The sequence below is a fragment of the Conger conger genome, chromosome 9, assembly GCF_963514075.1.
Source record: "Conger conger chromosome 9, fConCon1.1, whole genome shotgun sequence".
NCBI classification, from domain to species: domain Eukaryota; kingdom Metazoa; phylum Chordata; class Actinopteri; order Anguilliformes; family Congridae; genus Conger; species Conger conger.
Window position 1 is genome coordinate 6577418 of NC_083768.1, and position 21559 is coordinate 6598976.

A 21559-nucleotide genomic window follows, 5' to 3' on the forward strand; every position below is an offset into this window, starting at 1 on the left:
AATTATATAGGCTACGTGATGTGGAATTTCAGCACTTTTCATATCAAAAGTTTCCAGATGTTTTCGTTTTTCTTTTTTTTGACAACCGTCCTCAGCCAGCCCGAGACTGCCCCTTGTCTCTCTGCCTTGGGTATAGCGTGTGCTTTAAGCTGGGGCTGACCACTAATTCGTGAGCACTGACAAGCCACTTAATTGAAGATGGTCCAGTTTTACAGCACAATGGAAACCACACTGTACTTTCCCATCTTTAGCATCAATAAAGTGCGACCACTGATCACTGCCTTCGTGTGATTATCATCAATCCCCAGAGTCACCCTGAAATGACGTTCCACTTGAGTACAATGGCTTCGGCAGGATTTTGAACCAGGCCTTCAAATCATGCATAGCTGGAAAGGCTAGATTTTTCCAATTCAAACATTTTTCAAGCGACAGTTTGACGAGGATAAAAAAACCCCAACTAAATTTAATTTTGTAAGCCAATGAGGGTTTTCCTGTAGACTGTAAGGTCGGAATAAGAGTAGCCTAACCGACAGGGATCAGGGAGATGGGGAAAAGGCTAATATTTATGCCTAAATAAAAACAAATTATAACTGTTTCCGATTCCGGTAATTATTCTGAATCCCTCATTTTGAAGGTGCTCGTTCTCGTTACTTTAACCAATCACTGCCGCAGGAAGCCCTCATTGTGGTTTTTAACCAATAGTCTTTCGATTAGCAATATTTGGGCGGCTCTTCTTCTGACTGTCTACCCTATCGACCTGTTAGCTGCGAGGTCTTCTGAAACGGTTGTGTGACGAAGGTAGATTGACATATTAAATAGCAACTCAGCAGCCAGAATGGCTGACGCAATCGTAAAAACATCCAGTTATATACCGAAATAAAAGTATGAAGGCGGAACCAGGCGGAGTTCCCTACATTTTATGTGTTCAGATCGTGCGCCATTTCGAGTGAGCAGACGTACGTCTTTCGAGCAGGAGGTTGTATATGAAACAGAAGAAATAAAACTCAACAAAATAATTGATAGAAACCACCGAATTTTAATCATTTTAAACTTTAAACTCTTGGTGAGTATTTTGATTCGGAACAGTTTTTCGATTTTTTTTTATTTTTCTGACTTTGCAGTGTCTGGGATTTTTATTTTTAATGTATTTTTCTGACAAACTGGTAGACTGTTGGTTTATTGTGTCGTACATTTTGTGCAGCAGTACCAGCTAGCTTGTGTTAGCTAGCCAGCTAACTAGAGTTTTTTTTTGTTTTGTTTTTCGAAATGCATTTTTTTCATGAATCAGGATTTTTCCAGCTGTATTAGCTAGTGCTATCCTCAGTGGTTTGTGTCAGAACATATTTTTAACATGGAAAATGCTGAAGATTGTTTATGGTCTGAAAGGATCGACGCTCCTCTTGCGGTGGTGAAGTCTTTTTCTCAGTTGGGATTCATAATTTGTTTGCGCTGATTTCGACCGTGTTTGCATTTGGTCAGTTGTCCAGATTTTTCAAAAAACGTTGCTTTTATTTTATTTTTTCATTTTTATTTTTTTTGGTTGACCTTTTCATTTTTGGCTGTCGGTTGTTTGTGCACTACGCAGTCATGCAGTAGGACTGGTAACGATTTTCCTTTTTTTTCTTTTTTTGAGGAAAGACATTTTTCGTCAAGAACAGTCGGGCAGTTTTTAAAGGGACATCTAAAATCATTTTGCGTCATGACGGACAGGTTCTGCAGTTTTAGATATGCATTAAAAAAAACTTTATTGATGTAAATTGAAGCAATATCTAAACCTATTTTACGCATTGTGTTTTTATTAAAATACTTTTAACTGATGATTGCGGCAATGTTTGTCTTCACTCCCCCCCCCAGATCCTCTTGTGCCTAATTTTAAAACACGTGAACGTTAGTGGCGGGAGTCTCCCTCCGCAATGCATCAAGTGACGCTGCGACCTGCGGGTTAAATTTAGCACGCAAACGTTGATAAATGTCTTTTTTTTTTGTCTGCATCATTATCATGGGAACAGCAGTAAGATGGTCCCTGTTAAAGCGCTCACCTTTTTAGAAGTGAGGTGAAACGTAAATCGGTCCGTAGGCTGACGCTTCCTCCATCTTGAATCTGAAGGCACACACCCGGATCGGTAGGGCTGTGGCTTCGCCCCCTGTGTTTGAAGGCCGCGAATCTTCGAGTTCGTCCTTTGTGTAAACGCACAGACTAGCCAACTCTACCATGCTCTTGTCATATTTGGTGTTTCTTAGATTTATGTGCAGTGTGATTGCAGGTGGCGATGGATGGGATCAATTTGCAGTTCTGGTAGAGTAAGCACTGAATGTAACATGGGGCCTATATTATTATTATTTTTGTTTTATCTTTTGGGGCTGGGCTGAGGGGTGTGTTGGGTTGTACCTGCTTCACTACTGCTCTTGAGGTACTCGATCCAAATGGCCACGCTGGTTCACACTACTTTAGTAGTTTCTTCTAAATGCTTGAGTTTGAAATGGTTGAATGTGAACAGTTGTGGTGGTAAAGGTGAAATTAAGGTTTGTGCCTTATGGCTCTGAACTCATTTGCAATGACCACAGAGATTGATACATTTTTTAAAATGTAAGGTCCTGTCTGCTGAATGTATTGCCCAAAATTCCCATCTTAAAATTATACTCTATTTTTTTTGCCCCCCCCCCCCCCCCTCATTTGGGTTTCATTGTCAACACTATACAATCTCTTTTCTAATTAAACCTTTTTTTGTTGTCCTTTTTTTATTTTATTTTTTTCAGTTTTTGCAGCAGCTTTTTTGATCAGCGGTGACCCGTAAGTGATTTTTTTTTAAACATTTTTACCTCGTATGATACTACACTTGCATCCATTTTTAATCTTCTGAGGTTTACCATATTTTTGAAAGTAGTGTTGCCCCCCCCCCCCCCCCCCCCAGAAATTCTCTGCTGAAAGTCTCTATTCCTGTTACAAATATTTAACACCTTCATAATTTGCAGTGTAAAAAAAAACAACTACAATTCTATGCTCTAGACTTCTCTCAGATGTGAGCTTTATTTTTTCTCCCCTCTTTGGAAATATTACCATTATCGTAATGTGCTGGGCAATGGTGTTGCTTTTAAATGTTTTAGTATACAACTCTCTAGGTATAATGAACTACAGATACTATTTTTTTGGAGCAGTATCGGCAAATATTTTCATCTGTGCAATGAGTTTCTGTAAGTTCATACATGCGTACTATCTCAAACGGACATGCATGGGGAAAGGTAAAGGCGCGCAGGGACACACAGACGCACGGGCAGAAGGACGCAGAGACAGACAGACGCACGGGCAGAAGGACACAGACAGACAGACAGACGCACGGGCAGAAGGACACAGACAGACAGACGCACGGGCAGAAGGACACAGACAGACAGACGCACGGGCAGAAGGACACAGACAGACAGACGCACGGGCAGAAGGACACAGACAGACAGACGCACGGGCAGAAGGACACAGACAGACAGACGCACGGGCAGAAGGACACAGACAGACAGACGCACGGGCAGAAGGACACACAGACAGACAGACGCACGGGCAGAAGGACACAGACAGACGCACGGGCAGAAGGACAGACACAGATGCACGGGCAGAAGGACAAACACAGACAGACGCACGGGCAGAAGGACACACAGACAGACAGACGCACGGGCAGAAGGACAGACAGACAGACACACGGGCAGAAGGACAAACAGACAGACAGACGCACGGGCAGAAGGACACACAGACAGACAGACGCACGGGCAGAAGGACACACAGACAGACAGACACACGGGCAGAAGGACACAGACAGACAGACGCACGGGCAGAAGGACACAGACAGACAGACGCACGGGCAGAAGGACACAGACAGACAGACGCACGGGCAGAAGGACACACAGACAGACAGACGCACGGGCAGAAGGACACACAGACAGACAGACGCACGGGCAGAAGGACACACAGACAGACAGACGCACGGGCAGAAGGACACAGACAGACGCACGGGCAGAAGGACACACAGACAGACAGACGCACGGGCAGAAGGACACACAGACAGACAGACGCACGGGCAGAAGGACACAGACAGACAGACGCACGGGCAGAAGGACACACAGACAGACAGACGCACGGGCAGAAGGACACACAGACAGATAGACGCACGGGCAGAAGGACACGCAGACAGACAGACGCACGGGCGGAAGGACACACAGACAGACAGACGCACGGGCAGAAGGACACACAGACAGACACGCACGGGCAGAAGGACGCACAGACAGACAGACGCACGGGCAGAAGGACACACAGACAGACAGACGCACGGGCGGAAGGACACACAGACAGACAGACGCACGGGCGGAAGGACACACAGACAGACAGACGCACGGGCGGAAGGACATACAGACAGACAGACGCACGGGCGGAAGGACACAGACAGACAGACGCACGGGCGGAAGGACACAGACAGACAGACGCACGGGCGGAAGGACACACAGACAGACGAGCACAAGGACACTGACACAGACGCACGGGCGGAAGGACACACACTCAGACAGACACGCACGGGCAGAAGGACACACAGAGACCGACAGACAGGCACAAGGACAGACACGCGGGCACAGGGACACACAGACACACTAACCCGGATACACGGGCACACAAACGCAGAGGCGTGCAGACGCTGGCAAGGGCACACCGATGCGCACCAATATGGGCCCAAGGACGCACGCACACACGCCGGCTCTCACTCTCCATCTTATCTCTCTCACGTGGGGGGCATGGTCACTCTGCTGCCTGTTCTCAGATGTGCACCAGACCGTATGACGCCCCGTCCTGCTGGAGTGTGACCTGTCTCATCCTCACCTTCCGTCTGCTCCAGGAGCAAACCTGGGGAGAGGTGCATGTGGAGGGGAACCTCTGTTTAGACTCTCTCTCGTCTCCCTGGGTAACATGCACAGGGTGCCCCGAGTGAGTGGGGAGGGGGAAGGATTTCAAGGGCGCACCAGGGGCTCATTCCAATCGCTTACTTTTCTCCGCTTGTTTTCCTTTCCTTGCTCCTGGCCCAGGAATTGACCGAGCACCCCCATCCCATTCCAACCCCTGAAATGTCCCTTCTAGGACCTAGAAGTAGAAGATAGAAACTCCAGATTTTTCCATTGAGCAAAGAAACATCTGCGTGTCCTTTGCAGAAGTCCCCCCCCCCCCCCCTCTCGAAAAGCCTGACGTACAAATGATGAACCTGGTGGATCTACCTTTCTGTGTCTGCCTCGTCTATCTGACGTGACTTCGAACTGACGTTTGCAACAAGGTCATTCCATTAGCCTAATTCAAGTTCTTGAACTTCCCCCCCCTCTTTACTTTTTATTATTATTTATTTTCTATCCTCTCATGATGGGTGGAGAGGTAGGGGCCAGATAAGAGATTTGAATGAGCCCCAGGATTAGAGCGGGTTTTTAAAGGGCCCGCATCTGAAACTGCTTACTATTGCGTACGAAATTGAGCACGTTATCGGCTTGCTCGCCAAGTAGGCAAGACATTTCTATTAAAGTAGTATTGATGTATGCATTTCAAGGGTTTCGCTGGGAATTTGGCGTGATTGAAACGGTTCTCAAAACATTGTCTACATTATTTTGAACCCATTATTATAATTATTTTCCCTCCTCCCTGCTTTAATCCATGTCTCCACTACCCTGGAAGTAGTGTGGAAAATGAGAAGAGAATTGGGACAGCCTATCAGTTTCACTGTCGATGTCCGCTGTTGATGAAATGTTCCTATCAGAATTGTTATTCTTTACCGCGCCTGCAAATATTCCCATCGTTGAGTAAACCTATACAACCCTAATTTACTGTAATCCCGGAATCCCAATGTGCCTGATATTGGAACACCAAGTTCTATTGTCTGTTCATTGCATCTCCCATGAGCAAATTCACAAATATGTCCGTAGATCACTGAAAGGAATGTCACTGCATTTTATGCGAGTTTGTAATGTTCTGTGTTTCTGCAATCGAATCAGGCCGATGTAATTTGGAGTAGTTTGGTTGAATAAACTAATGCATGCTCATGTACTCATGGTGTTAGCCGGTGTGCTTATTTATGTTTAGAATGATGTTGGTTTAATGATACGAACGCATCTTCCCCATTTTAAAATGCCTAATGAGCCACAAACACCCGCCATTGTGTGAGCGTGATGAAGTCACCTAGACATGGTGCATCGTTCTGCTGTGACCTGTGTTTCTATGAGCACGGATGGATGAGGGTTTTTTAAGGGTACACCAAGAGTGGTAAGGGTTAAAGGGAACAAATAATTATTTAGTTAAGTGCAGATGTTATCCATTATGACTCTTTGGGCTCATTTCAATCCCTTACTTTTTTTCCCTTTCCTTGCTCCTCACCCAGAAATCGATCAAAGTCCACCAACTGCTTAAATGTTCCTTCTAGGTGCTAGAAGTAGAAGTTGGGAACTCCCAATCTTTCCTTTCAGCAATAAAACATCAACGCATCCTTTGCAGTATTACAAAAAAGTAATATTTCTTTTATTTTATTTTTTTGGAAAGCCTGACGTCTAAGTGATGTGGCTTCAAACTGATGTTTCAAGACGCAAGTGCATTGTTTTCTCTTTCTCAGTGTTTCTTTAATCCTATTCTAGCCTCTCCCGCTAGATGGTGCTAGGGGCTAGAAAAGGAAAAAGGAAAAAAAAAAAAAAAAGTGATGGAATGAGCCCTGTTCACATTAATTTGTGCCTGTGGTCTTCTTGGTGGCAATGGGGTATGTGCAGATAACCAGTGTGCACGACTTACCAGGTAAAGCGAGTAGTTAATTTTCTGGAGTTATTTCAGTTTCGGTGTATGTTTTTTAACTGGCCCACATTATTTTTGTGTGTCAGATCTTTTGGATCCTTTAAAAAGTATGTGGTGATGGGTTTGCTTTACAGTAGTAGCAGGAATATACCCTCTAAAGCAGCTTCTACAGAATATTTACAGACCCTGTAGATTCATATAATTTAGCTTATTCCTTTATAAACCATAAAGATCAGTTTTTAATTTTTTTTTTTTCTTGTGTCAGTACTACTACTTCGTTCTGAAGCGGTGAATTTTCTTAATTTCCATTTTCCTTGTGTAGTAATGTCGATTCCAGAGCCGTCCTCTTCAGTGCCGGCTCTGTGCCTGTAGGAAACGGAGCCCAACAGATGATGCCGTTAAACACAGGCTAAATTCTTTGGCCTGTTGTGTGGCGCGGTCCGTAGTCTGGCTGACTTCAGAGCCGTATGCGAATCCCCCCCCCGTGTGGGCTGGGGTTCGACTCCCTGCTGCAGTGCCATCTGGCCTGCCTCTTGTCCTCCATCTGTTCCTCACTCTGCTCTTTCTCTCGGTCTGAATAGCACAAAAATATATATATGGGCATACAGTACTGTGCAGAAATCTGAGGCACACACAAATACATTCTGTGCAGTGAAGATGCTTAAAGAATCTAACTAACTATAAAGAGCTGTGGATAGTTAAACAAAACAAAATGAAATCAATTTCTTGTAACCGCCCTTCCCCTTAAATGGTAGATGGTTGGCTTTTATATAGCGCCTTTATCCAAAGCGCTGTGCAATTGAAGCTTCTCATTCACCCATTCATACTCATACTCACACACCCAACTGCGATTAGCTGCCATGCAAGGCACCGACCTCAAACTGCATCCATTCTCTTAGGTCTTAGGTGCATTGGCCTGAAGTTTTATAAGAATCTCAGCTGGTGGGTTATTCTAAACCTAATGGAGATTTTGCCACGGTGTGTCTGCAGACTTCGGCTGCTTCTATCACTTCTTGGCTGGCTCCACAGGGGATTCCTGGCAGCATCAGTTGAAGCGATCTGTTACTTCATGTTAGTTAATGTTTGGTTGTCTCATTTGCTTTTATACTGGCAAACCTAATGCAGAAGACAATAAGCATCCAAGACCAAATTTATATAAACGAAATCTAGGTTGCCTGTACAGTACGGTATGTAATTTTATATGTGAGGGGGGGGGGGGGGGGGATATGGAGAGTTTGCACACCTTTTTTTTATATTTGCATTTTAAATAAAGTAATATGCATAAATGCTCATGAGCATCATTTTGCTGTACAGGATTTGTGTAGTATGAAGCAGTATAGGGTTTCAGATGCCTTCGATTCCCACCATTGTCAAGCTTGCAGGTTCAGAAAGTTATAGGCAAGCACATAAGTGTGATTCAATGGAAAGGCAGACTAAGATAATATAAAAATAAATTCAGAAGATGAACCTTTTTCGAGGTAATGGCGTAATGGACACTATGGACTGAGTGTTCTGGTGTGTCCTTTAGCCCTTTAAGGTGTAAGATCACACACGTGTGTAGAATGCAACAATTGCTTCTGGTAATCGAAAATGATGTAGTTCTAGGACACCAATATCCCGAAGATTAAAAAAAAAAAAAAAAAAAAAAAAAAAAAAAAAAAATAGAATTTTTCCTGTTTGTTCATAAATCCCCTCCTGTGTATTGGCGCCCTCCGGTGGTGGAGTGTGCTTTCCCCACTCTGGTCAGGACCAACTTCCAATGACTTTTTTTTGCCAACTTTATGCTCACTGATTTATAAATGGGCCATCTGTACCTTCTGCGTTCCTATTTCTGGGACTGACACTTTCGTTAGTGGGAGTGAATAAGATCATTTGCCAATTGGCTGATGTACTCCTGGCTCCATTCTTCAATCTTAACATTGACATTGCTAGCACATCCCAAAAACAATTAATGTTTTATGCTGGAAGCTATGAGCTGGTAATTTTGCCTCCACTTGTGTTGTGTTTATTTTTAAGCATTCAAAAGACACAACAAAATGTATATAAACTAATCTGCGCCCATAAGTGGTCTAATTTGACTTCAGGATAGCTGAAGCTATTTGCTTGGGGTCCTTTAGCACAACAAATCGTAACTTGTCGCATTTCCATTGCTGTGCCCTTTTTAATGGCACATTCAGAACATCATTCCCACATTGCCTAATTAAACCGTAAGGCCATAGGAAGGTATGAATTTATTCCTTTGCTTATGTATGCCCTGCAATTCCAGCGTTGTGGATGGGGAATTTGGACACAAAATGACAAACTCCCTCAGGAAAATGACTCTTAAATGATAAAAAAAATGTTAATTCATATTATAGCACCTACTGTGGGGAAGGGCCAAAATATAAAAATAAAGTTAAGCTTAGAAAAGACTAATGCAGAAACTTTGATATCCAGGTAAGGTAGGAGGCTTGGCTGAACATTAAAATATTTATACAGTTGTCTTCATTTTTATGCAATGTGGAGCGTCTGAAATGCACACCGTTTCACGATCTACTTAATAATCAAATTCTATCTTTACATTTGTTGTCATCTGGTTTTGAATGTTGGCAGCCAAATAGCATTACCTTAAGCATTTTCCTGTTGGCCTACCTTCTTTCAGATTACGTTTGGGACATAATAGGTTTTAATTGGGACGTAAGTTTATTTTTTCACGCCCAGGTTGACGTCACTGGAATTGCCCATATGCAACCGCTTCATGAGGGAAGTTTATAAAAATAAATTTAAAAAAACCTTTATTCAACATCAATAAATCAAGACATTGGCGAATGGTATCCAAAATATACTAATGCTCAAGAAAGGACATTTGCAAATATTTAATGTGTGTTGTGCTGCTTCTGCTTTCAGAGCTAGCCTCAATTTTGTGCATTCTTGGCCTGGAATGAATTTTCTGTGCCAGATCACAAGTGCAGCCGCAATCAAAATGTGACGACATCCTAATTGCATGACATGAACACCAGCACGGCAGCTACACAAACAACTGTCGACAGAGGGAGTGGTAGTCTAATTTGAACGAGAGTCTTGAGATTTTGTCCAACTTTGTTTCCAGTGAACTCCTTAAATAGCATTTAATTTTAGGAATACTTGACTAGTAAGGCCTAGACCAGGGATGGGCGACTCCAGTCCTGGAACACCGTTGTGTATGCAGGATTTCGCTGCCACAAATTCCCCTCCCTCAATCCGCTAATTAGCCATATGCGCCATGATCGATTCACTCGTAAATTAGGCCACACTCAAATGCTACATGGCGAGAACATTTATCAGCTGCTGTTTGTCACGGAATGTGGCTATAAATGACAGATCATGTAAACGATTGGGCTAATTTAATGATTAAGAGCAGAATTTGAAGTCTGAAATCCAGGCACTGATATGGCCCACCTCGCCCATCCCTGGCCTAGTCACTCAAAACACTTTCAGTTGCATGCCTGATCGGTCTGTTGTCTTCAGATTTCTATGAGGAGAGCTCATGTATACAGTGTGGCACTTGCATGTTTTTGGGACGTTGCTGTCCTGCATTGTCACAATCCAATATGAGGCCATGAGCAAGTTGATCAGACTGGGTGGATTGCTTGCATTTCAGCTGCCTCTCTATAGATTGTTTAATGTCAGTCTCTTCTGCTTGAATGTTCTCATACTACTGTGTTCACATTTTTGATCTGACTGCATGTTCAGTTTCCAGTTGATGACCGTAGCTACAATTTGAACATACGTTTTAAAGATTCATATTTTCTGTCTCGCATCTATCGGAAATAAGGTTCCCTTGAATGTTAACCTTTGCTGGAGGTATAAAAATCAGATAATCTATAAAGTCAGAAGTAAACATGATAGTGTGGCGTGCCGATATGTAGCAATGGTTTGTACATTATGAAATCCTTAATGTTCAATGTGGACACCTGGCCCTTGAGACTGAACAGTACGTGGAAAACGAGGAACACAAAGCCTAATGAGGAGTTGTTTGGGGAAAATTAACCACGTGCTGCGGTACTGCCTAGCATGATTTAAAGCAGGGGTGCGCAACTCTGGTCCTCGAGGGTCCGTCTGCGTACTGGTTTTTGTTCCGACCAGTTGCCTTAGTTTTTAATTTGCTGACGGCTGTATAAATTACCCTGGCACAAGCCTGTACTTGAGCACAGTAAAATCATTAGGATACACTTAGTCTGCTGCTATAGCCGGTGCTCATACACACGTCAGATAATTATCTAATTGACGCCGTCATATCTTAAGTTGACACACAATCCTGAAATGGGTCGGCCCTTCTTGCGCAACCCTCGTCTTCTCCAAATTCTTCAGTTATTGCTCTTCACTTGTTTTACTGGAGCGAGCGGTACCTCCTTCAATGCCTGACTGGCCACTGTACTACAACTTCAATCCTCCCATATCTAGAGAGAGGTATTATTTATTTATTTTTACGATTCTTAGTGTTCTAGTTGCCAATACTGTGGTATTGCCCCTCGGTTGTATCTGATTATTCTACAAGGGTTTGAGTTTTTATGCATTAAGTTTCTAGCGCTTGTAACCGTGCTGCTGTCTCGGGTTTTTAGAGCCCTTGTCCCTGGTTACAGGCATGCGCTCTATTGTACGTCACTGGATAAGAGCGTCTGCCAAATGGCTGTAATGTGTTCCCTTGAACGTGTGTCGCACAAGTGTCTGCTATGGTTTGGATGAAACCCAAAAAAAATAAGGCCCTCTTGTTTCCTGGAGAATGGGTCGGCTAAGGGCCACCTCTCCCTTTGCAGACAACACGGGCTCCTTAACCAAGGTATACACACAGATATTCATACGTTAAAGGCACTCCATAGGTTCCCTTCGAGGTGGGAAATTAGACATTGGTTAGCCCCACATCGGGTACCATGTCGGTGCGATCGCAGTGGCCCCTGGCTGAAAACCGAGATGTTCATTGTAAGTCCTGAAACTGACCCGGTTCTGGCTGTGAAGCCCTGGTTTAGATTCACTTGGTTGTTGGAGCTGTTCGCGTGGGTCAGTGTAGGACAGGGAGCCATAGCAACAGAAACCAATATCTAATAATTTGGGGCCAAAAAAAAAAAGAATTGTGTGGATGACTTTATATTTAGTGAAGAAAAAAAAAAAAGTGATTAAAATTGAGATGACGAACACTGTACCCTGCTCTCGCACCTACTTGGCCCTCCCACCTTTTGTGGATTTGTGCAACCATCGCCCGCAGTAAAACCTGTACCTACGAGAAGGCTGAATACGTCAATCCTGCTTGCGGGAAGCCACCCAAACCTAGCATCGAGGAAGTGATACTAAAGTCCTGCATTCCAGAGAGAAGCTGACTCACGTCAAGCCTGTTTGTTCAGGATGTTGAAGTGTGAAAGCTGTCACAGATGCGTTGTGGGAAATGGAATCCGCTTGAATCCATTTTGTGAATTTACAACTGGTGTAGTGTGGCCTGTTGATGATGCTGCCCGGTATGAGTATCAATGAGATGATGGTTATGATGATGATGATGATGATGATGATGATTGTGTTGGGAGGAAGGGGGGGGGGGGGGGGTTATGGGGTAATGAATCTTGTCTGAATTATTACTTTTCTATGTTATCTGTATTTCCTGTTTTTAACATTCTAATTTCAGATTTTTTTTTTCCCAGTGATTCCCCTGCTACCATTTTCCCTTTTTTCTTCATGTTTTGATGTTTTGAACCTCCTTTTTTGAGTGCGTGCACAGCCCCCTCTGATTTAAATGGTTTTCCACAAAGTTTAAATTCCCCCTCACTGAGAGCGCAGCCTATTATCATACACTCATTATTATCGAAAGATTAGTCTTCATGTCTCCATGTCTCTTAACACTTTTCTCTGGACCACCAACTCCTTTGACCCCCCCCCCCCCCCCCCCCCCCGATCTGTCTGACCACCTTGGCAGCAGGCCCATTGTTTTTCTGGATTTAAAAATTTTTTAATTACATTTTTTATTTTTTTTTTCCTGGATGTTATTTGAGAGGAAGAGGGAGTCCGGGATTGACGTTTTTGGCATGGGAATTGTTTTTATTTTTGGAGGGGTGGGGACATGGAAGGCTTGAAGGTCACGTGGTTGGCTAACGGGCTGCTGTTTAAAAAAAAACAAACAAAAAAAAAAAATTTTCTCGTTTCCTTTCTCAGGAGAACAGGAGGAAAGAAAAAAAGGTCCCTGAAGAGAGGATAAAGAGGGAGGGAGAGAGGGGGGTTCTGAGCCTAATGTATCTGCACACGGTGAAGACATTTACAGCCCAAAAGCAACCCTTCGGTTGGCCATGTATTTGAGGCTGTACCGACATGCTTCAATCTGCTGTATGGTGATTACTATAATACTCAATCTCTGATGCACTGAGAGATGGAGTGATGGACAGGTTGATGGAGATGGTAGTATTTTTGCAGAATATAGGTCTCCATCACCATATCTGAAACTCTACCTCCATCTATCTATCATCCATCTCTCTCAATCTACCTCCATTTATAATTTACCTCTCCATCTGTCCATCTCTACTTCACACACACACACACACACACACACACACACACACACACACGCGCACATACACACATCCTCTGAGTGTTATACTAACCGCCATACTGAGCAGTGTGGCAGTCCTGGAGTTGAGTTTAACTCCTGAAGAGCATTTCTTTCGGCGTACCTCCTGGGCCTCTGTTCGGCCCATAACCGTTTGCTCACTTTGGGTTCAGAATGGGGGGTGGTCGGTGGAGGAGGAGGTGATAGCGGGGCTAAACAAACAACAAACTCCTACAAGAATGTGCTCCCCCGTGTGCTTCTCTGAGGTGTGTTCTCTGTCGCCTCAGTTAAACTCGGTGGGGGAAAGCCACGTTTGGAGAAGTTAAGCGCACGGACTGGGGGCCGCTGGGAGTTGTAGTGTCACTGTGAGGGACGCCTGCTCGCACACACTCGGCCCGCCCACAGGGGAACAGAACAGAACAGACACACTGACAGACGACCGCCCAGACACGATGGAGTGAGTGATGATTGAATAACCCACCGCTGTTATGTTTGCCGGCCGTTCTTTTTGCCATGTGTAATCCACAGCTGTTCAGTGTCCGGTGGAGTATCTGTGTCCCATGCTGCGATGTCCTGCCCCCCCCTTCTCCCCCCCCCCCCCCCCACCCCCCCTCCCTGCCCGTCCAGTGTCTGCTGTGCACCTCATTTCCCACACTGTGACCCCAAAAAACTGGGCCTCTGCGCTCTTACAGTGCAGTGAAGGAATAGTTTGCCAAGTTGTGATTTTAAAAATAAATAAATAAATAAATAAAAATGTAATTGTTTATTTTTTAAAACATTTTATTGTTATTATTATTTTTAATGTGTAGTGTGTTTTTGATTGGCCTAGGCAGCATTTATTTTTATTTATTTATTTTTCTCTCTAATACTCTAAAAGTAACTCCAAAGCAGTGATGTGCTTTCTGGGGCTATACCTGTGAGCAGAGTTTTTGTTTAATTAAAATATTTTGCTTTTTTCAAAAATGAATTGTGCCAGGACTTCTGCCCACCACCCCTACACATTATTCGGCCGTCAGAGCCCCTCTGCTTCAGGACCACCACTCATTCAGTGTCCCGAGATCCTACGATTACACGCTCTCCCAGTCGCACGCGTGTACTGTACGCGCACGTTTATACACTCGCACGCCTTCACGTGCACACTCTCAGGTTAGCACTGATGCATGCACATTGATTTACATGACATGTTCTCACTCACTCGCACACCTGCAGACAGGTAATTGAGTGTAGTGCGCGGTTGAGGCCCGGTGAGAATGCTACATGGTCATGTGGCTCATATTCGCCAGAACCTCTTAGAATAGCCGGGTGCTGAAAGGTACCTGGTGCTGCTTTTAGAGATGAGCGCTCTGCACCTCTTATCTTGTATACTTGAAGAATATAATAATCCTGTGTGGATCACTCATTAGCCCCCTCTTTCTCTCTCCTTCACTCTTTTGCTCTTTCTCTCCCTCTTTCTTGGTCTCTCGCTTTCTCTCTTCCCTTCCCCCTCCCCCCCCCCCCCACCCCTCCCTCTCCCCTCCCCCCCTCCTCTAAGTCGGTCCCCTACCACCAGCAGCCTCATGGCGAGCAACGTGACCAACAAGACCGACCCGCGCTCGCTGAACTCCCGCGTCTTCATCGGCAACCTGAACACGCTGCTGGTGACCAAGGCGGACGTGGAGGCCATCTTCAGCAAGTACGGCAAGATCGTCGGCTGCTCCGTGCACAAGGGCTTCGCCTTCGTGCAGTACGCCAACGAGAGGAACGCCCGTTCCGCCGTGGCCGGGGAGGACGGCCGCATGATCGTGGGACAGGTCCTGGGTGAGCGCTAAGACTGGAGGGGTGTGCGAGTGCGAGTGCGAGCGAGAGCGTGAAGTCTGGTGGGATATGGGTGCTGTGTAAAGCTAGACAGAGTTGTACAAGTAGCCGCATTCCCTACGCCGTAGGCTACACAGAGGCTACAACACGTAGTTACATTTCTGGGGAGGTGCGTGTCGGGCTATGCCGTAGTCTACGGATTCGACGCAGAAGTATAAGTCGGGTTTAAGGAGTAGGCCTGGAGAGAACAGTGAATCAGTGGTAGAGGTTGGGGGGTACAGTGTTGGGTAAGTGCTAAGACTGGAGGAGTGGGTGTGTGTTATGGAACAAGTCTGGTAGAATGGAGGTTTGGTAAGGAGTAGGTCTGGAGAGAACGGTGTTGAGTCGGTGGCAGAGATGGGAAGACAGTGTTGGGTAAGTGGTAGAGTTGTTGCTCAAATTCTTAATTCTTTCACAGATATTAACCTGGCTGGTGAGCCCAAGCCTCACAGGTCAAAGACCACCAAGCGCTCTGCTGGAGACATGTACAGGTAGGTGGGACACACCTGTCTGTATGTTTATGTTCTCCTCTGGCGATTGACCTCGCTGCGTTTCTGGGGTGAAAGCAGGCACAATTCTGGTGGCCTATGGAGTGAATTTGGAGTGGAATGCCATCACTGCATTGCCTTGTCTCTGCACCGACCAGTTCCATGTAAAATCTGCTCGTCACCCCTATGCTCATTAGCTGGCGTCTTGCTGAAATTGTTCATTGTAAAGGGAAAAAGAAAAAGAAAAAATTAGAAATTAGAAAAAAAATATTTGGGCTAAATGTGAACTGGTCTATCCTTTTCAACAATCAAAAGGCTACAAGGAACTTTTATTTTTCCAGGCCCTTTGCACAATGGGAACTGCAGTTTGACATGAAAAGGTATATCAGTTTAAGTCCTGCAAAAATGCATTTCTCTGGCTTTTTTTAATCTACTGTTACTGTACGACTCACTCCCTCTTTCTCTCTCTCTCTCTCTCTTGCTCTCTCTCTTGCTCTCTCTCTCTGTAGTAGCTCCTCGTTTGATCTGGACTACGACTTCCAAAGGGATTACTATGACCGGTAGGTTTGCAACAAACATTTATTCCTCCTTTTTATTGTTCCTCCTGGTATTGATCTCATGCGTTTCGTGGGGATGTGTGTGACTTTTGGGTCGGAGCCAGGAAGTGACATCAACACCAGGGATTTCAGCAAGAATTTTAGTGGGTTTTTTTGTAAGCAGGAAAAATGTAATTAAGTGTGACTTGTGGTAATGTCCCCACCAAAAAAATCCCAGGACTGCCCTCTTTGAGGATGTAGCTGGGTGGGTGGGTGTAGCTTCTCCGGTTTTAAAATGTTTAAAAAATAAAAATAAAAAATGTTTTGCGCAGGATGTACTCGTACCCGTCGCGCGTGCCCCCGCCCCCCCCACCCCTCTCCCGGGCGGTCATCCCCTCCAAGCGCCCGCGCGTGAGCGTGAGCGGGGGCGGCAGCCGCCGCACCAAGACCAGCTTCTCCTCCAAGAGCGGCCAGCGGACCTCCTCCTCGCGCACAAGTCAGTGCCCGCGCCCGGCCTCCGCACCGCTCGCCGCCGCCGCCGCCGCCCCCCCTCCGTGCGGCGCGCTCTCTAAACTATGCCCCTCTGTGGCTGCAGTGAAGGCCGACGACCTGCAGACCATTAAGAAGGAGCTGACGCAGATCAAGCACAAGGTGGACTACCTGCTGGAGAGTCTGGACCGCATGGAGAAGGACCACAGCAAGAAGTCAGGTAGAGTTCGGGGGCCCGGCGTGTCCAAAGCCATGCGTTGTCCTGGGGGGGTGGGGGTGGGGTGGGGTGGGGGGGGGCTTACCTGTCTGCAGTTGTGTGGGAGAGTGAGTGAGTACATGTAATGTAAATCTATGTGCGTTGTCCCTTGTGCTCACGGCTGTATCTTTGTGTCCGTTTCAGAGGGCAAGAGTGTGAAGGCGGAGCAAGGGGAGGTCTCGTCTCTCCAGCACTCGAGCAGTAAGAAAGAAGAGAGCGTGAAGAGGGAGAGAGAGAGGGAGAGCCAGGAGCTGAATGACTCTGAGGAGGAGGGAGACCTGCTGGAGGAGGAGGAGGAGGAGGAGGTGAGAGAGGAGGAGGAGGAGGAGGAGGTGAGAGAGGAGGAGGGGGGGGAGGAGGGTGATGTTGGTTATGCTCACAGAACTTTGCTCTTGGGGGGTTGGGATGCTGTCGTCGGCTGTGTGTTGTCCGTGCGATCTCATCCGGCTGCCTCCTCTCCAGGTGAAGAGTCGAGGGAGGGAGGATGACAATGAGGATGAGGAGGAGGAAGGGGAGCAAGAGGAAGGAGAGGATGACGGTGACAGCATCAATGGAGATGAGGACTCGTAAACAACACATGCTGCTTCCACACACATGCACATATACTGAAAGGCCATTTCTGTTCTTTCCCCTTATCACACCAATCCCCTCTGTACCCCCCAATCCCCTCTGTACCCCCCTCTCCCTGCTTTTATTCTCAATGTTTAACAAGCCCCCACCCACCCCCCACCCCCCCCCCAAACACACGCACATACACTCTATTTCAAAGGAGTGTTTTGTTTTATTTTTTATAGCTTGTTCTATTTAGTGTAATGCATTGAGACTGGATCTTACACAAGAGTAGTTATTGCTGTAGGTGACAGGGTGTGAGGTGTGGTAGTGCTGTTTCTTGGCCAGCAGGTGGCAGTGTACTGATGTATGTACAGTAATCGGGCAGGAAACGCATCCGAAACAATAGACCTTTGTTTTGCAAAACAAATTAAACTGAACTTTAACAAAATGTCCCTTGATACTTTAATATGGCAACTACGTTATGTCCGTTTGTTTGGTTTTGTCGTTTCAACTGTTTAAAAGAATCAATTTCAATAAAATGTTAAAATTTAAATGTGTCTTATTTTGTCATTTTGGGGCCTTGCTCTGAAAGGGAGTCAACAGGTTTTACTGGCTTACACCTGTTGGGGTGTGTGACTCTCAACCCTCCCCCAAGAAGTGAAGGTGCAGTATAGGGTGTGGTGCTGACAAACATCACAGAAAATTATTGTACACCGTGCAATCCTGGGGTATTTGAATGGTGAAACAATGTTCTGACTACTGTCTATGCAAACAAATTCAAAATACTTTTGCGCTTACCAGTACCGCACCAAAACCAGTTTTATTCTGACTACTCAAGAACATTTGATTTTAAAGGAACTATGAACATTTGCATTCATATCGAGTGAATCGTGCAGCCCTTATGTGGTGTAAGCTAGTTAATATTGGCTAGATATGCTTCACAACTTGAATTAGAAACGGTTACGCTGTAATGTTCCAGAATAACATTAAACTAAGAAAAACATTGGTTTAATGTTATGGTTTTCAGTGACGTTATGGTTTACAAAAATGTTTTGTGGTAGTTACCACTGCATTACAGGATTAATTGTGCTTGACGGCAATGTGGAAAGCATAAAGGCGGTTGTGGTTGGTCCTGGTTTTTGTATTTGCCGTAAAGGAGTGCTGTCACGCTTGTTTCAGTTCAGCTTATGTGGACTAAATGCTTAAATTTGTGTGTAGGCATTATTAAAATCACTTTCGGTGTAGTCGTTTCCTAAATACGGGGCAAAACTTATCAAAACAAATATTTTTGGCTTGAATCTCCAGCCTGTGTTTCCCAAAAGGAAACTGGCGCTCGAACTCCACCCTTGAACGCCTATCCAGGCGATCACATGACACTCACGGAAATACGGGACCTAACTTGGCTAGCCTGAGCGACATAACAGACAGCTCCGACAGTCTCTTAACCCTTTGACGATTAGGCTTTTTGGAATATTTCCAAGTCTCTTCTATATATCCATTGCGTCCAAAGACCAGCAGTGATTTTTACATCACTGTTAACTTATGAGTTGAAAATAACTCCAGGTGCTCGGTGCTGGTGGAGAGCAGGCTGATGTTGGTGTCAACCGATTAAATTTCCTTTCTTTTGATATACTGTACACAAACATTTCACTTAACTGTTTTTATTATTGATATTATTGAACTATGTATTATTGATGTCCTTGATGGATGTATTTTTACACCAGAAGGTTTGATTAATAGGCTACTTGGTATTATGCACGGATATGTGTGGGTGCAGACCATACGTATTTGGACAGTGGTACAATTTCTGTTCTTTTGGTTCTAATCAGCACATTGGATTTGAAATGAAACGATGGGTTTCCTGTCATTGCACCTCTGGTCCTCATGTTGACAAATGCCAATAAGAGACTCCAAAAGCAATCAAAAGCCTAGAATGAGAACTAGATACTGGAAGCTCTTTCATACCTGCACTAAGGAAGCGATTGAATACACCTGACTAACGAGAAACATCTGAGAAGCCAACTGTCCGATTAATTTTTGTCCCTTAAAAAAAGGATTAAAAAAAAGAAGATACAATTCCTACAATATGGATGTAGAATTAAAGGTGACAGTCTGCACTTTAACCTCGTTCAAACCAACTGTCCAATTACGTTTGGTCCCCTAATATTGGGACTCATTTAAAGGGAAGCAATTTCTACGGATCCCCCGGAATGGATACAAATACCCTGTGACAGTCTGTACTTTTAGCCCATATTCGTCGTTTCATTTCAAATCTAATGTGCTGGAGTACATAGCCAAAAGAACGCACATTGTACCACTGTCCAAATTATACTTACGGGCTGCACTGTATGTAACTTGGCCTTGACCTACCCTGAGAAATAACTATAGTGTGCAAGGATCACTGGGAATCCTAGCGATTCCTTATGGATGGTATATATCCTACGATAAACTGCTCAACGCCTCCGTTTCTCGTCCATGTAAATTATTTTAACAGCTGGTGTTCTAAAAGCTCATCTTGGGGACCCTGTTGGCTTATTGCTGTTGTTGCTAGCTACATCTGTGTATAGCACAGCATAACATAAGCATTTTAGTCATCTGCCTGTAGCTATAGCTAAGTGAACTGGGGAGTATTTCACTCAGCAAAATTACCGAGTTAGCTGGATAACTGCACCAAATAAAACCCCAGCACTGCTCTTTTTACTGTTTTATATTTTTGGCGGGTTTCTGGTATTTTAGTGCAGCAGCTAAATAAATAACTGCTAATCCTGCTTCGTGAAATACTCCACAGTTCTAGCTAGCAAATTTAGCAGGCTAAAATGGTAATGCTGCTACTGTCAGTTGAGTTTTAGCAAGTGTTGCAGATCCAAAAATCCTTTACTTGCTTGTTATTCTTTTCTGGTTGGTAGTACCAATGTATTTTGTCAATCCGAACTACTTATGATTTTGTCGTCATTACGTCGTGCTCGCTCTCCTCTAACCGTCAAGTCAGTCTGCCTTGACCTTGCGTGAGATATGTGTGCTCAGCTGTGGGTAAGAATGTGAAAATTCAAAGCACCAACGTCGTATTAAGTGCATAGCAGCTTGTATTTTTTGTAATATCATTGCGGTGAACTAAATTATTTTGCTTAAGGTGGTGCTTTACATAATTTTTGCTCGTTTCTTTCGAGCAAATCAGCTCAGTATGTTAGCTATCTCATTAGCCAACGAGTGTTCTATAACGTTAATCTAACGGTCTCAATTTTATCTCCGTGTGCTTATCGTAAATTCTCCCTACCGGTAGGCATGTTGAAGACGGTGTGAAAATATGATTCACAGACCCGCTTTGATCTATATCCCCAGGTATGTGGTTTATATTGTACTCTTGTTACCCCTGTTTCACAATAGTATTTTTAGTAGTACTTTTTATTTTAATCTTAGCCCATAGACGCATGTAAAAAAATATATATATATAAAAAAATTGTTTATTGAAACCTGTAATGGCGGACGTGAAGGGTCTCAAACTGACCTGTAAGGGCGGACGTTAAGGTTCATTTTAAAGGTACAATAGGTAACGAGAGGAATTGCAGCAAAAACACCCTCGAGATAAAAGCAACGTGTAGCTGGCCAAATTGCTCTCCAGAAAACTATCACTGAAACAGTATACTATTGCTTATTATCCAAGCGAGGAATACATATCTAGTTATAAAACGATACCAGATCGTTATCGGTAGCAACAGCAAATTAGCTATTAGTTAGCTTGCCGAATTTACAAATATCCACCGGAGACACAACGCCTGTGCAACAATGTTCGCAAGGCTAGCTACTATGTTCGTATTGCCTCAGGTGGATATTTGTAAATTCGTCGAGCTAACTATGGCTAATTTGCTTTTTGCTACCAATAGCAAACTGGTATCGTTTTATAACTTGTCAGAGTTTCAGTGATAGCTTGTCTGGAGTGCAATTTGGGCAGCTACACACGACAAATGTGAATTAAAAATGTGGCAATAAACATTTTTTTCAACCAATGAACTTGAAATATTGTACAGATGTGCAATGTTTTGGTACAGAGTGACGGCCGTCAACTGTCCATTT

At 44.5% G+C, this 21559-nt stretch overlaps 1 protein-coding gene across 8 annotated transcripts; it reads left to right on the forward strand.

The window, feature by feature from the left end:
• Positions 1–911: 911 nt before the first annotated feature.
• Positions 912–18041, forward strand: hnrnpc (heterogeneous nuclear ribonucleoprotein C). Of its 8 annotated transcripts, none has more exons than XM_061256172.1 (10): positions 912–1063; positions 13622–13791; positions 14866–15131; positions 15586–15658; positions 15997–16035; positions 16165–16215; positions 16524–16687; positions 16787–16900; positions 17081–17268; positions 17399–18041. In XM_061256172.1, the coding sequence occupies exons 2-10, from the start codon at positions 13787–13789 to the stop codon at positions 17504–17506; spliced, it is 1008 nt and encodes a 335-aa protein (XP_061112156.1). In that variant the 5' UTR covers positions 912–1063; positions 13622–13786; the 3' UTR covers positions 17507–18041. The 8 variants fall into 8 exon arrangements, with proteins under 8 accessions (XP_061112156.1, XP_061112160.1, XP_061112157.1 ...); XM_061256176.1 differs by having other exon boundaries at positions 17081–17241; XM_061256173.1 differs by having other exon boundaries at positions 14884–15131.
• Positions 18042–21559: the final 3518 nt, after the last annotated feature.